The sequence below is a fragment of the Pithys albifrons genome, chromosome 7, assembly GCF_047495875.1.
Source record: "Pithys albifrons albifrons isolate INPA30051 chromosome 7, PitAlb_v1, whole genome shotgun sequence".
In the NCBI taxonomy this organism is placed as follows: Eukaryota; Metazoa; Chordata; class Aves; order Passeriformes; family Thamnophilidae; genus Pithys; species Pithys albifrons.
Window position 1 is genome coordinate 57,573,035 of NC_092464.1, and position 12,520 is coordinate 57,585,554.

Genomic DNA, 12,520 nt, shown 5'->3' on the forward strand with positions numbered 1-12,520 from the left:
CATGAGGTGCACAACACCATTGCTCTATTGCTCAGCACTCAGTGCCCAATGCCCAGCCCAGCCCAGACACAGATCAGCCCTTCCTGACCAACACCCCATTAACACCCTGATCACGGCTCTGCTTTAAAGGGAACATCCCTTGGGCCAGTTGGGCTCAGCTGTCCTGGCCCTGCTCCCTCCCACCCCTGTGACCCTGAGGAGATCTTAGGAGGCCATGATTGCACAAACCTCTTACAGACTCCAAGTCAAAACCCAAACCCAAAGCACCTTGAAAAACCTGCAGCCCTTGAAGCTTTAAGGAGCCCCTCAAGGGCCAATCCTGACAAAGCCTCCCCAGGGACTCATCTCAGCAGACCCTTGGAGGCCACGACTGCAGGGAGGCAAAGGCTCTGGGCAGCAGCTCAGGTGCTGAGCAAAGCCTGGCTTGGCTGGAGGCAGCAGAAAGGACCAGCCCTGACCCCCAGCCCGGGGAAGGCACATCCTGTCCCTCACACCTTGCTCAGGGCTCTGCTGGGGGCATTGGCTTGGGGGGTGATGCTGAGGGCAGGACAAGGGGTGACAGTGCCCAGCCTTCCTGGGGCTGTGCCAGGAGGCCACAAGGCCCCAGAGCCTCAGCACAGCAAGTCTGCTCACAGCCCTTGGTGGCACAGACGATGCTGTGCCCGAGAGGACAATAACTTCGGATTTCTTGGACTTCTGGCCCAGTCTCTTGATGTCCCTCTGGGAAGGCAGAAACCACCTCCCAGAGGTGGGTGACAAACCAGTGCTGGGAATGGTCATTTGGAGGGGCTGGTCTGTGATGAGTGTCCAAAGATGTCTTTGGTCTCACCAGGCTCTAAAGTGCCTCACGGGCTCCTTGATTCCAGGACATTCTTCAGTGTGCACGGTTCCTTCTTGCTTGCAAAGGTTGTGCCATGTCATGGTGTCCCTTTGGTACCAGGAGGTTCTGTGGTGTCACAATGGCCCTTTGGTACCAGGAGGTTCTGTGGTGTCACAATGGCCCTTTGGTTCCAGGAGGTTCTGTGATGTCACAATGTCCCTTTGGTACCAGGAGGTTCTGTGGTGTCACAATGTCCCCTTTGGTTCCAGGAGGTTCCACACCGTCCTTGCTGGAACACACCTGGTTGGATGTTGCCCCACCTGCAGAGCTGCCTCCAGCTCTGGGGTCCCAGCACAGCAAGGACATGGAGCTGTTGGAGCGAGTCCAGAGGAGACCACCAAGATGATCAGAGGGATGGAGCAGCTCTGCCATGAGGGAAGGCTGAGAGAGCTGAGATTGTTCAGCCTGGAGAACAGAAGGTCTTGGGGTGACCTAATTGTGGCCTTCCAGGACCTGAAGGGGCCAACAAGAAAGATGGAGAGAGAGACTGTTTACAAGGGCCTGGAGTGACAGGACAAGGGGCAATGGCTTCACAGTGATAGAGGGAAGGGTAAGATGAAGTATTAGAAAGAAAATCTTTACTGGGAAAGAGGTGGGGCCCTGGCACAGGTTGCTCAGAGAAGTTCTGGCTGCCCCATCCCCAGAAGTTGTTCAAGGCCAGGTTGGATAATCAACCTCGTCTAGTGGAAGGTGTCCCTGCCCATGGCAGGGGATGGGATTTAGATGCTCTTCAAAGTCCTTTCCAACCCAAACCATTCTATTATTCTGTGACTGGTGGGTGACATGGTGGGCAGGGCAATCTTGGGCACAAAGAATATGAAATAACGGAATTTTCCATTCTGAGTGAAGGAAGGAAGGGGCAGCAGAACTGACAGCTTGGACTGATAGCAGGGAGACTTTGCACTGTTGAAGAGATTGATTGAAGGAGTGTCTTGGGGGTCAGTCCTGAAGCAAAAAGCATTCTCATGGCCAGGCTTTGTGAACAAAGATTTGGGAAGGGCACTACCCACGCTTGCTGCAAGCTGCTGGTGGCTAAAAAGGCCAACACGGGATAGGCAAGTCCGGTCACAAAAGGCACAGGGGAAGGTCTCCTTTGGCCATATTGGCAAGGAACGGTTCTGTCTGCGTTGTCTTTTCTCCTCCAGACTGACTGTGCTGCGTTCCCAAAGGAAGCAGCAGCGTCGTGAATGGTGTGTCTCCATGAATCCTGATTGGAGGCCACAGTGGCCCATTGGGGCAGGCAACATGGCCAAGGCTGAGCTGTTGTTTCAGGCAGTCCTTGTATCTCCTCTTCGGGGCTCCTCTCTTGTGGCAGCCGGTGGCAAGTTCTCCACAGAGCACAATCTTCGGGAGGCAGTGGGTGATCCTCCATCCTGGAGACGTGCCCTGCCCAGCACAGCTGCGTTCTCAGCAGCATGGCCTCCATACTGGTGACCCCTGCCTGTTCAGAACAGACACATTGGTCACGTAATCAGAGCAGTGGATGTTTAGGATTGAACGGAGGCAGCGCTGATGGAAGCGTTCGAGGAGCCGCAGGTGGTGACGGTAGATGACCCAGGATTCAGACCCATAGAAAAGAGCAGACAGTTGTCTTGGTTTGAGATAAGCAACTGCCAACCCCCCCAAGCACAGAGAGAAAAGCCTCCCTCCTAACACCAGGGAAAGGGAGGAAAAGAGAGGGGAAAGGAAAAAAACACTTCAGATGGCATTTATACTAAAACTACATATATTTTTCACAGAAAGAAAGAGACAATTAGAAGAGAGTACAAATATTCACTCACACAAGTCTGCAACAACAAGTTCCCCACCTCAACTTCTTAACGAACACACAAATTCTACTGTCCTAACTACACATTACTTAAGAACATACTTATTCCCCAGGGAGACAAACACAAGCAGAAAGAAGAGACCCAGAACAACACATTTTACTTTCCTGAGATACCCAGTGAGCCAGTGGTGGGCCTGGTCCTTTCCATCCCCCCTGGGACAGCATCGTGTATCCTCTCAAGAGGAGGGCTGAGAAGCGACTGCCTTAACCACTCCCACACTGGTTCCTACTTCCCTGGAGATTATGTCATAATGTGGTTTGGAATACAAAATTACTGGCTAGAAGAGGTCAGCTGTTAGCTCAGCCCAGCTCAAGTCAGCTGACAGCTTCGGCCTAGTCCAAACTCCAGAGCCCAAATCTAGGCCCACCTCGGTGAACCCATAACATTCTCCACCCCTTATTCCATACCATATTATGTCACTCATATCTTAGGTTCTTGTGCTTAAACACTCCTCATTTTTCCAGGGCTGTTTTCCACCCCTCCATAATGTGGCTAAGAGTCCATTAGGATGGGGTAGATATTTCAGATGGGAACAAAGCAGTTCAACTCAGGTCATCTTATCTGATGGTTCATGTCTTTCAGTAGGGTTACCATCCTCTCCTCAGGAGTCTTTAGTTTCCCATTGGGGTTAGAATAGTGTTCACAGTCAGATCCACCCCTTGGCCTCATCCACCTACAGGTGGTCTGAGGCATCATAGGGCCATCGAGCCAGGAACAACCCTCCCCCAGCCAGTCCAGGGTGTGATGTTCTTCATTGGCTCGGCTCTTGGGCACATCAGCACTCACACGACGGGTTTTCAAAGATTAAACTCAAACGGCAGTGTCCCACCACACATCAACAGCTTACGCAGGCTTCTCTTCATGTCTTTCTCCTCGGTCACACAGAAGTACTACAGTTCACCATGTGACCCATCCCCCTTAGCAGCACTCCTAACAGCTTTGGCAGCCTCGGAAGCAGCCCCGACAGCAGCACAAGCAAGCAGCAGAGGCAGAGGCAGCCCTGGCTCGCTCGCAGCCCTGGCTCGCTCGCAGCCCTGGCTCGGCTTGCAGCCTCTCACGGCTCACAGCCCCTCACGGTTCACGGCCTCTCACAGCTCGTGGCCTCTCACAGCTCACGGCCTCTCACGGCTCACAGCCTCTCACGGCTCGCAGCCTCTCACGGCTCACGGCCTCTCACGGCTCACAGCCTCTCACGGCTCGCAGCCTCTCACAGCTCACAGCCTCTCACAGCTCACAGCCTCTCACAGCTCACAGCCTCTCATGGCTCACAGCCTCTCACAGCTCACAGCCTCTCACAGCTCACAGCCTCTCACGGCTCACAGCCTCTCACGGCTCACAGCCTCTCATGGCTCGCAGCCTCTCATGGCTCACAGCCTCTCACGGCTCACAGCCTCTCACGGCTCACAGCCTCTCATGGCTCACAGCCTCTCACGGCTCGCAGCCTCCCCCGGCTCGCTCGCAGCCCTGGCAGCAGCCCCGCCAGCGACAGCTCTGGCTCCTGCGGGTCGCTCAGCACTGCGGGCGCTGGTTCCAGGCGCCACATCTGTCGGGTTCTCTGCAGGGGGTTCCGCAGCTCCTCTTTTCCCTGTTCACTGGGGTTTCACAATGGCAAACACGCTTCACAACTGTGGATAACCTTAGGAACAGTGTTCACGGTTAAATCCACCCCTCGACTTTATCCACCTGCAGGTGGCCTGAGGCACCATGGGCCGATCGAGCCAGGAACAACTCCTCCCCATACTAGTCCAGGTGAGATGCTCCTCATCAGCTTCTGGGCACATCAGCATTCACATGATGAGCCCTCAGGGATTCAACTCAAACAGCCGTGTCTTGCCACACACGAACAGCTACATGAGCCTCTCTTTTCTGCAGTGGCTGCAGTCACAGCAGGCACCAGTCGAGCTGTTTGAACTCACAAAGACAGTGAAACAGTGAAAACGAGCATTCAGCAGTAAGGGAGAGTTGTTTACGTTTTCTGTTCTGGATGTACCTAAAGAAGGCAGTTATCAATCTGTGTTTCTACAACAATCCTCCCGGGAAGCCTGCCAAGATTCTGGGACACCCGCCAAGGTCCTCTATCGCTCCCGGGTTTCGGCAACAGTAACTGTCTTGGTTTGAGATAAGCAACTGCCAACCCTCCCCAAGCACAGAGAGAAAAGCCTCCCTCTTAACACCAGGGAAAGGGAGGAAAAGAGAGGGGAAAGAAAAAAAAACACTTCAAACCGCATTTATACTAAAACTACATATATTTTTACAGAAAGAAAGAGATGATTAGAAGAGAGTACAAATATTCACTCACACAAGTCTGCAACAACAAGTTCCCCACCTCAACTTCATAATGAACACACAAATTCTACTGTCTTAACTACACATTACTTAAGAAGAAGCTTATTCCCCAGGGAGACAAACACAAGCAGAAAGGAGAGACCCAGAACAACACATTTTACTTTCCTGAGGTATCCTGGGAGCCAGTGGTGGGCCTGGTCCTCTCCATCCCCCCTGGGACAGCATCGTGCATCCTCCCAAGAGGAGGGCTGAGAAGCGACTGCCTTAACCACTCCCACACTGGTTCCTACTTCCCTGGAGATGATGTCATAATGTGGTATGGAATACAAAATTACTGGCTAGAAGAGGTCAGCTGTTAGCTCAGCCCAGCTCAAGTCAGCTGACAGCTTCGGCCTAGTCCACACTTCAGAGCCCAAATCTAGGCCCACCTAGGTGAACCCATAACAACATGGTTGGATGTTTCCCCACCTACACAGCTGCTTCCAGCTCTGGGGTCCCAGCAAAGCAAGGAGATGTGTGATGGCTGCGGTTGCCTTGCTGTTGTGGGGTGATTGGGATATTCCCAAAGGTTATTAAGATGAGGGGAGGCTTCCTGACCCCACAACCCTGGATGAGATGCTACAGAGAGAAACCCACACCAACAAAACAGGAACCAAAAGCCCTTTATTGAGGCGAACTGCCTCCTTATATAGAGTTGGGAACAGAACGGTGGGTGGTACCCTGATCCTCATTGGATAAGAAGAGGATCAGGATACACACCAATAACAGAACAAATAAGAGCTTAAGTTACGAATGAGAAATGAACTATAACAGCCAATCACAGAACACGGCAGGAAAAAGTGGCAGGAAAGAGAGCCCAGCAGGGGATGGTGGAAGAAGAACCTGAATAGGGAATGACTAAGAGAAAAAACAACTGGGGAAGCCATATTAAACTTGTGATGCAGTTTATATTAAACAATTGCTGTGACCATCTCCTGGTCCTCTTCTGGAGCAGGTGCAGCCAGCTGATCATCATCGCTGGAAACCCATCGTTTGTAGTAGTGATTCCACTGTTGATAACAGAGGTCTTCTGCCACAAACATAGAGCTGTTGGAGCGAGTCCAGAGGAGACCACCAAGATGATCAGATCAGAGGGATGGAGCAGCTCTGCCATGAGGGAAGGCTGAGAGAATTGGGATTGTTCAGCCTGGAGAAGAGAAGGCCTTGGGGTGACCTGATTTTGGCCTTCCAGGACCTGAAGAGCCTACCAGAAAGATGGAGAGAGACTTTACAAGGGCCTGGAGTGAAAGGACAAGGGGGAATGGCTTCATACTGAAAGAGGGAAGGGTTAGATGAGATATCAGGAAGAAACCCTTTATAGTGGTGGTGGCACAGGTTACTCAGAGAAGTTCTGGCTGCCCCATCACTGGAAGTTGTTCAAGGCAGGGTTGAATGCAAAACATGGTCCAGTGGAAAGTGTCCAAACTCAGTTGTCCTCAGGTGATGGGGGTCTGAGTGAAGCCCACATAATCCAGGAGTATATGCTCAGTGCCAGTGACACCCCAGAAGTCCCTGGGCCCAGATGGGATGCACCTGAGGGTACTGAAGGAGCTGGAGAAAGAGCTGGCCAAGCCACTTTTACTCATTGCCCAGCAGTCCTGGTGAGCTGGAGAAGTCCCAGCTGACTGGAAATCAGCAAATGTGATGCCCATCCACAAGAAGGGTTGGAAGAAAGATCTGAGAAATTCCAGGCCTTTCAGGCTGACCTTGGTGGCACAGAAGTCCATGGAGCAGATCATCCTGAGTGCCCTAACACATCACAAACAGAACAAACAGGGGATCAGGCCCAGCCATTGTGGGTTTGGGAAAGGCAAGTCCTGCCTGACAAACCTGATCCCCTTCTATGACAAAATGACCCACTCAGGAGATGAGGGAAAGGCTGTGGATGTGTCTCTCTGGAATTCAGTACAGCCTTTGGCACCACCTCCCACAGCATCTCCTGCAGAAACTGGCTGCTCATGGCTGGGATGAGGGAACTGTTTGCTGGGTGAAAAACTGTCTGGTGGCCCAGAGAGTGGTGGGAAATGGAACTAAATCCAGGTGGGGCTGGTCACTAGTGGGATTCCCCAGGGTTGAATGTTGGGGCTGGTCCTGTTTGACATTGTTATTGATGATCTGGACAAGGGGATAGAGTGCAAACTCAGTATATTCATGGACAACTCCAAGTTGAGTGTAGTTGAGGATCTGCTGGAGGGCAGGAAGGCTCTGCAGAGGGATCAGGGCAGGTTGGATCAATTAGGTAAAGTGTCTGGTCCTGCTTTTGGGTCACAACAACCCCATGGAATGCTGGGTGCAGAGTGCCCTGAGAGCTGCTCATCAGGAAGAGACTTGGGGGTGCTCTTGAGAGCAGCTGGGTATGAGCCAGAGTGTGCCCAGGTGGACAAGAAGGCCAATGGCATCCTAGCCTGTATTGATACTAGTGAGGCCAGCAGGACCACGACACAGATTATCCATCTGCACTGGGCACTGGTGAGGCCACATCTCAAGTCCTGTGTCCAGATCTGGGCCCCTCACTGCAAAAAGGTCATTGAGGGACTGGAGCACGTCCAGAGAAGGGAATGGTGCTGGGTGAGGGTTTGGAAAAACTGCCTGAGGAAGAACAGCTGAGGGAATTGGTGTTCTTGAGTCTGGAAAAAAGGAGGCTCAAGGAGGAGCTCATTGCACTCTAGAAAGACCCAAAAGGAGTTTTTGGTGTTGTGGGGCTTGGTCTGTTCTACCAAGGCTACAGTGCCAGAAAGAGATGAAATGGCCCTAAATTGTGTCAGGAGAGGTTCAGATTAGATGTTTAAAAAGTTTTTTTTTTTCCCTAAGGCATTGAAATAAGTAGCCCAGGGAAGTGGTGGAGTCTCTGGAAGTCTTCACATGGTGTCTGGACGTAGCACTCTAGGATTTGGTTTAGGGGTGATTAAGGTGGTGCTGACTTGACAGTTGGACTAGAAGTTCTTGAAGGTCTCTTCCAACCCTGATGGTTCTGTGATTCTGCGACCTGTCATCACTGTTTCCAGGTTTGTGCTCTAACCAGATCCTGGGGATGTTTTCTGAGTTGGATTTCTCACTGGGATCCATTAGCAATAAAAGAAAATTTACAGTTTGAATCTCACTTTGGTTTCTCAAGAGGTTCCTGCATCTCTCTTCAGGGTCTGAGGTTCAGGGACTCAGCACCAAGCCCCCCGGAGGGCCATTAAATGCCCTGGGCTGTTGCTGTGCTGCTGAGCTGGGCCGGGCTCCTGGCACACAGGGAGCTCCTGGCAAGCGGGCAGCGCTGCAGAGAGACAGCTCTGCCCAGGAGCAGCTCCTGTGCACAGCCCAGCAGGGCTCAGGGCACTGCCAGGGCAGCTCAGGGACACCAGCAGGGCACAGACAGAGCTTAAAGGAGCTCAGCATTGGGAGGATGACTCAGAGCTCTTGGAGGAGAAATCTTTGCAGTGCTGGACACGGTGAGTCTGTGGGTGCAGGGCAATGCAGGGGCAGCTCCTGGAGGCATCTCCTAAAGCTGGCCCAGCCCCAGCTGATGGGATGTGTGAGGTGGGGGCTGTTGGAGGGCACTTTGGAATAGCTGTGGAGATGGAGGGTTGCAGCCTGGGGCGCCCAGGACTGTGGAGCAGAGCAGGGTCCTGCAGCCCAGGGTGCTGTGCTGGGGCAGGGACTCTGCTGCCTGCCAGGGTCAGCTCTCAGCCAGCCTGGGGAGCTGCTCACAGGGCCGGGGCGAAGGGCTGTGGGGAAGCAGCAAACTATGTTAGGGACAGGAAGATCCTTCTGCTGTCAGAAGTGAGCTGCAGGGGCAAGGGCTCCTTACAGCTCCAGATCAATACAGAAAATTTCCCAGGGACATTTTCAGGAAATATAGCATGAGGGGGGATACCTTATAGGGGACCCTCCTTTTCTTTCAGTACCATCTTCTGGATTGTCTAGGTATGAACTGAGACAGGAATTCATCTCTGAGCCCAGCAGAATACTCTGAAACCTGTAAGATGTTGCTTTTAGAGGTGAAGAAACAAGGGTCTATCACAAACCACCACAGAGTGGCTCACAGGCAGCATCAGTGTTGCTTTTCCAGCCTCCTCCGGGTTGCTCTGAAACTGGCATCAAAGCCTGCCCAGCCAGAGCTGCCCCTGGGCAGTGTCCTGTGCTGGGAGGGCTCTGCAAGGCAGAGCTGAGCACCCAGGACTGGGATGGGCTCTGGGAGCACTGCCAGGGCCCAGCCCTGGGCACAGGGAAGCAGCTGCTGGCAGGGACAGCTCCAGGCAGCAGAGCCCTGTGCAGGGAGTGGGGGGAAAGTGCCACTAAGGGATCCCTGGGACAGGGGGCATTCAGGCAGCTCTGGGGGCCCTTCCCTGCAGCTCTGCTGGGCACTGTGTGCTGGGCCATGAAAGTGAGGATTTCTCCAGTGGGTCAGAACCTTCACCAGATGTGTCTTCTGAGTCATGAGTGCAGAGGTGAAACTTTTGCATTCAAGGTGGGTTCCATCAGATATCACTCGTGAATGTCAGAGCTGTAATAAAAAAATTTCATGTCCTGTTGCAGCACAGGAGCACTGTCTCCTTGGCAGCACATTTGACAAATTGATTTTAGTTAAAAACAGACTGTTTATTTCAGAGACCTCTCCTCAATTAATCCCTGTGTTTTCCTTTTCTGAACAGAACGTCTTCTAAGAAACAGCAAATGTCCAACAGCAGCTCCATCAGCCAGTTCCTCCTCCTGCCATTGTCAGACACGCAGCAGCTGCAGCTCCTGCACTTGTGGCTCTTCCTGGGCATCTCCCTGGCTGCCCTCCTGGGCAACGGCCTCATCATCAGCGCCGTAGCCTGCGACCACCACCTGCACACCCCCATGCACTTCTTCCTGCTCAACCTGTCCCTCACAGACCTGGGCTGCATCTGCACCACTGTCCCCAAAGCCATTCACAACTCCCTCTGGGACACCACAACCATCTCCTTCATGGGATGTGCTGCACAGGTCTTTTTCTTTTTGTTCTTCATCGTGACAGAGTTTTCCCTCCTCACCATCATGTGCTACGACCGCTACGTTGCCATCTGCAAACCCCTGCACTACGGGACCCTCCTGGGCAGCAGAGCTTGTGCCCACATGGCAGCAGCTGCCTGGGCCACTGCGTTTCTCACTGCTCTGCTGCACACAGCCACTACATTTTCCCTGCCCCTGTGTCATGGCAATGCCCTGGGCCAGTTCTTTTGTGAAATCCCACAGATCCTCAAACTCTCCTGCTCACACTCCTACCTCAGGGAAATTGGGCTCCTTCTGGTTACTGCCTGTTTAGGATTTGGTTGTTTCTTTTACATAGTTTTCTCCTATGTGCAGATCTTCAGGGCTGTGCTGAGGATCCCCTCTGAGCAGGGACGGCACAAAGCCTTTTCCACGTGCCTCCCTCACCTGGCTGTGGTCTCCCTGTTTATCACCACTGGCTGGTTTACCTATTTGAAGCCACTCTCTGTCTCATCTCCAACACTGGACCTTGTGGTGTCAGTTCTGTACTCAGTTGTTTCCCCATCACTGAACCCCCTTATCTACAGCCTGCGGAACCAGCAGCTCAAAGAAGCTCTCAGGGAACTGATGGCTGGATGCATTTCAGTGTTTTTATTTTGCAGCAGACCTCACCGTGCTGAGCTTTGCCTTAGGAGCTAGAAAGGTGTTTATAACACACCAGTGTTTTGTCTGTTCCTGAGCAGAGCTTGCACAGCACCAGCCCTGTCTCCCCAACATCAATAGACTGGGGGTGGGCAACATCCTTGGGGAAACATATCTAGGCCAGCTCACCCAAATTAGCCACAGGGATTATTTCAGACTATATGATTTCATTTGAGATATGAAAGCTGAGGAAAGGAGGGGGAATAAGGGACACTCATTATCTACAGTGTTTGCCCTCCTGACCAACTGCTATATTTCCTGAAGTCCTTCTTTCCAGGAAGTGCTGGACATCACTTGCTGATGGGAAGCAGAGAATAAAACTGTATTTTTCTCTTTGCTTGTGCACACAAACTTTGCTTTTACATCAGTAAACCACCTTATCCCAACCTATGAGTTGTTTTTTGTATTATTTTTTCTCCCATGTCCATCTGGGAAGGGAGACTGTTAGAGTGGTTTGGTGGGCACGTGGCATCCAGCCAAGTGAACCCACTGCAAGTACCCACAGACTGCCTGCTTTCTTCTATCATTAACACCCCATGCATGTCAACACAGGGCTGTTATTTTTTTTTCCCACTTTCTGATGCTGTTGCCTTTATGCAAAAGCTTCATCCCCTCCAACTAATTATACCCCCTGCTGCGTGACCCACAGACTTTCTGTGAACAACGAGTCTCACTTTGTATTTAAGTGAAATAAAGGAACCTAATGCAGCTTGTTATCTTAGAGCTATCCTCAGCAGAGCAGGAACACACACAAAATGGCAACAGTTTTCTGGCTGCCCCAACTTTGGGACAGACACTGTACCTGGAGCAGGAAAAGTACTTGAGAGACACAAGGGTTGGGGGTTTTGTTCTGTCCTGGGGAGATGGGATGGCAGGGAGGGGCTACAGAGCTCTCAGGACCTCCTGCAGAGGAGAGCAGGGCACACAGGTGCCTCCTGTTCCTCTGGCCAATCATGTTCACCACAGGTGGGGCTTCCCTCTCTGAGCTCCAGCTGCTGCTGTGCCTTCCCAGGGGCTGGGCTGTGGTGCCACTGCCCAGAGCACCCTGCCCTGAGCAGGGCTGTGGTGCCAGACCCAGCTGGGCTGTGCTGGGAGAGGTCCTTGGTACTGGAGAGAGCCCAGGGCAGGTGGGAGAGCTTGGAGGGAGCTGGGCTGGGCTGGAAAGGACCTGGAAGAGAAAACCATCCATGCATCTCTCACAGTGTGACTGTGCAGGTGCAGGACTCAGCCCAGGGCTTGTGGTGCAGAGCCAGGACCTGTGGAAAGGATGGAAAACATGAAGTGCCAGAGAGAGGAGGCTGGTCTGTGCTCTAAGTGGCAGGAACAGACCAGGAAGGTGGCCCAGGACACTTGTCACCCCCAGCCTCTCTCTCCAGTCATTTCCAACCTTGGCTGCTCAGCCCAGGGTTATGGGTGGATTTTGCTGTGCCCACCTCCCCCCTCCTGCTGGCTCAGGGGTTGTCCCAGGGCAATGGCCAGCCCTGCCCAACCCCTCTCCTGGCCCAGAGCCTGGCAGAGCCTGAGCAGGGCTGTCTGTGAAGCCCCACAAGTGACAGAGCATCTCCAGGGACTGGGAGAGGTGTGGAACAAGATGGCCATGGGGTGACAAATCACATAGACTGCCCTGGGCATCCCATCAGAGGGGCCATTCCCCACCCTGGATGCTCCTGCCCTGGACTGGGGCTGCACAGGGGCCTGTGGGACCAGCTGTGGGGCAGTGGGGCACAAAGGGGCCATGGAATCTCTGCCAGGGGTTGACAGCAAGGCCAGGCACAGACAAGGAATTCCTGGGCATGGCCTGTGTTGTGCACGTGGGACTGTGGGGAAGGCAAAGCTCCCCTGG

General features: G+C 53.0%; 3 protein-coding genes across 3 annotated transcripts in view; 2 read left to right on the forward strand and 1 right to left on the reverse strand.

Moving 5' to 3' along the window:
* Nucleotides 1-12,520, reverse strand: part of LOC139673818 (zinc finger protein 850-like) — a 190,382-nt gene that overhangs the window by 77,269 nt on the left and 100,593 nt on the right. The window lies entirely within an intron of this gene.
* LOC139673814 (zinc finger protein 850-like) overlaps nucleotides 1-12,520 on the forward strand; it is a 701,437-nt gene that overhangs the window by 44,607 nt on the left and 644,310 nt on the right. The window lies entirely within an intron of this gene.
* On the forward strand, nucleotides 9,697-10,674 carry LOC139674161 (olfactory receptor 14A16-like). Its single transcript, XM_071560309.1, has one exon. It carries the CDS (start codon nucleotides 9,697-9,699, stop codon nucleotides 10,672-10,674), a length of 978 nt encoding a protein of 325 aa, XP_071416410.1.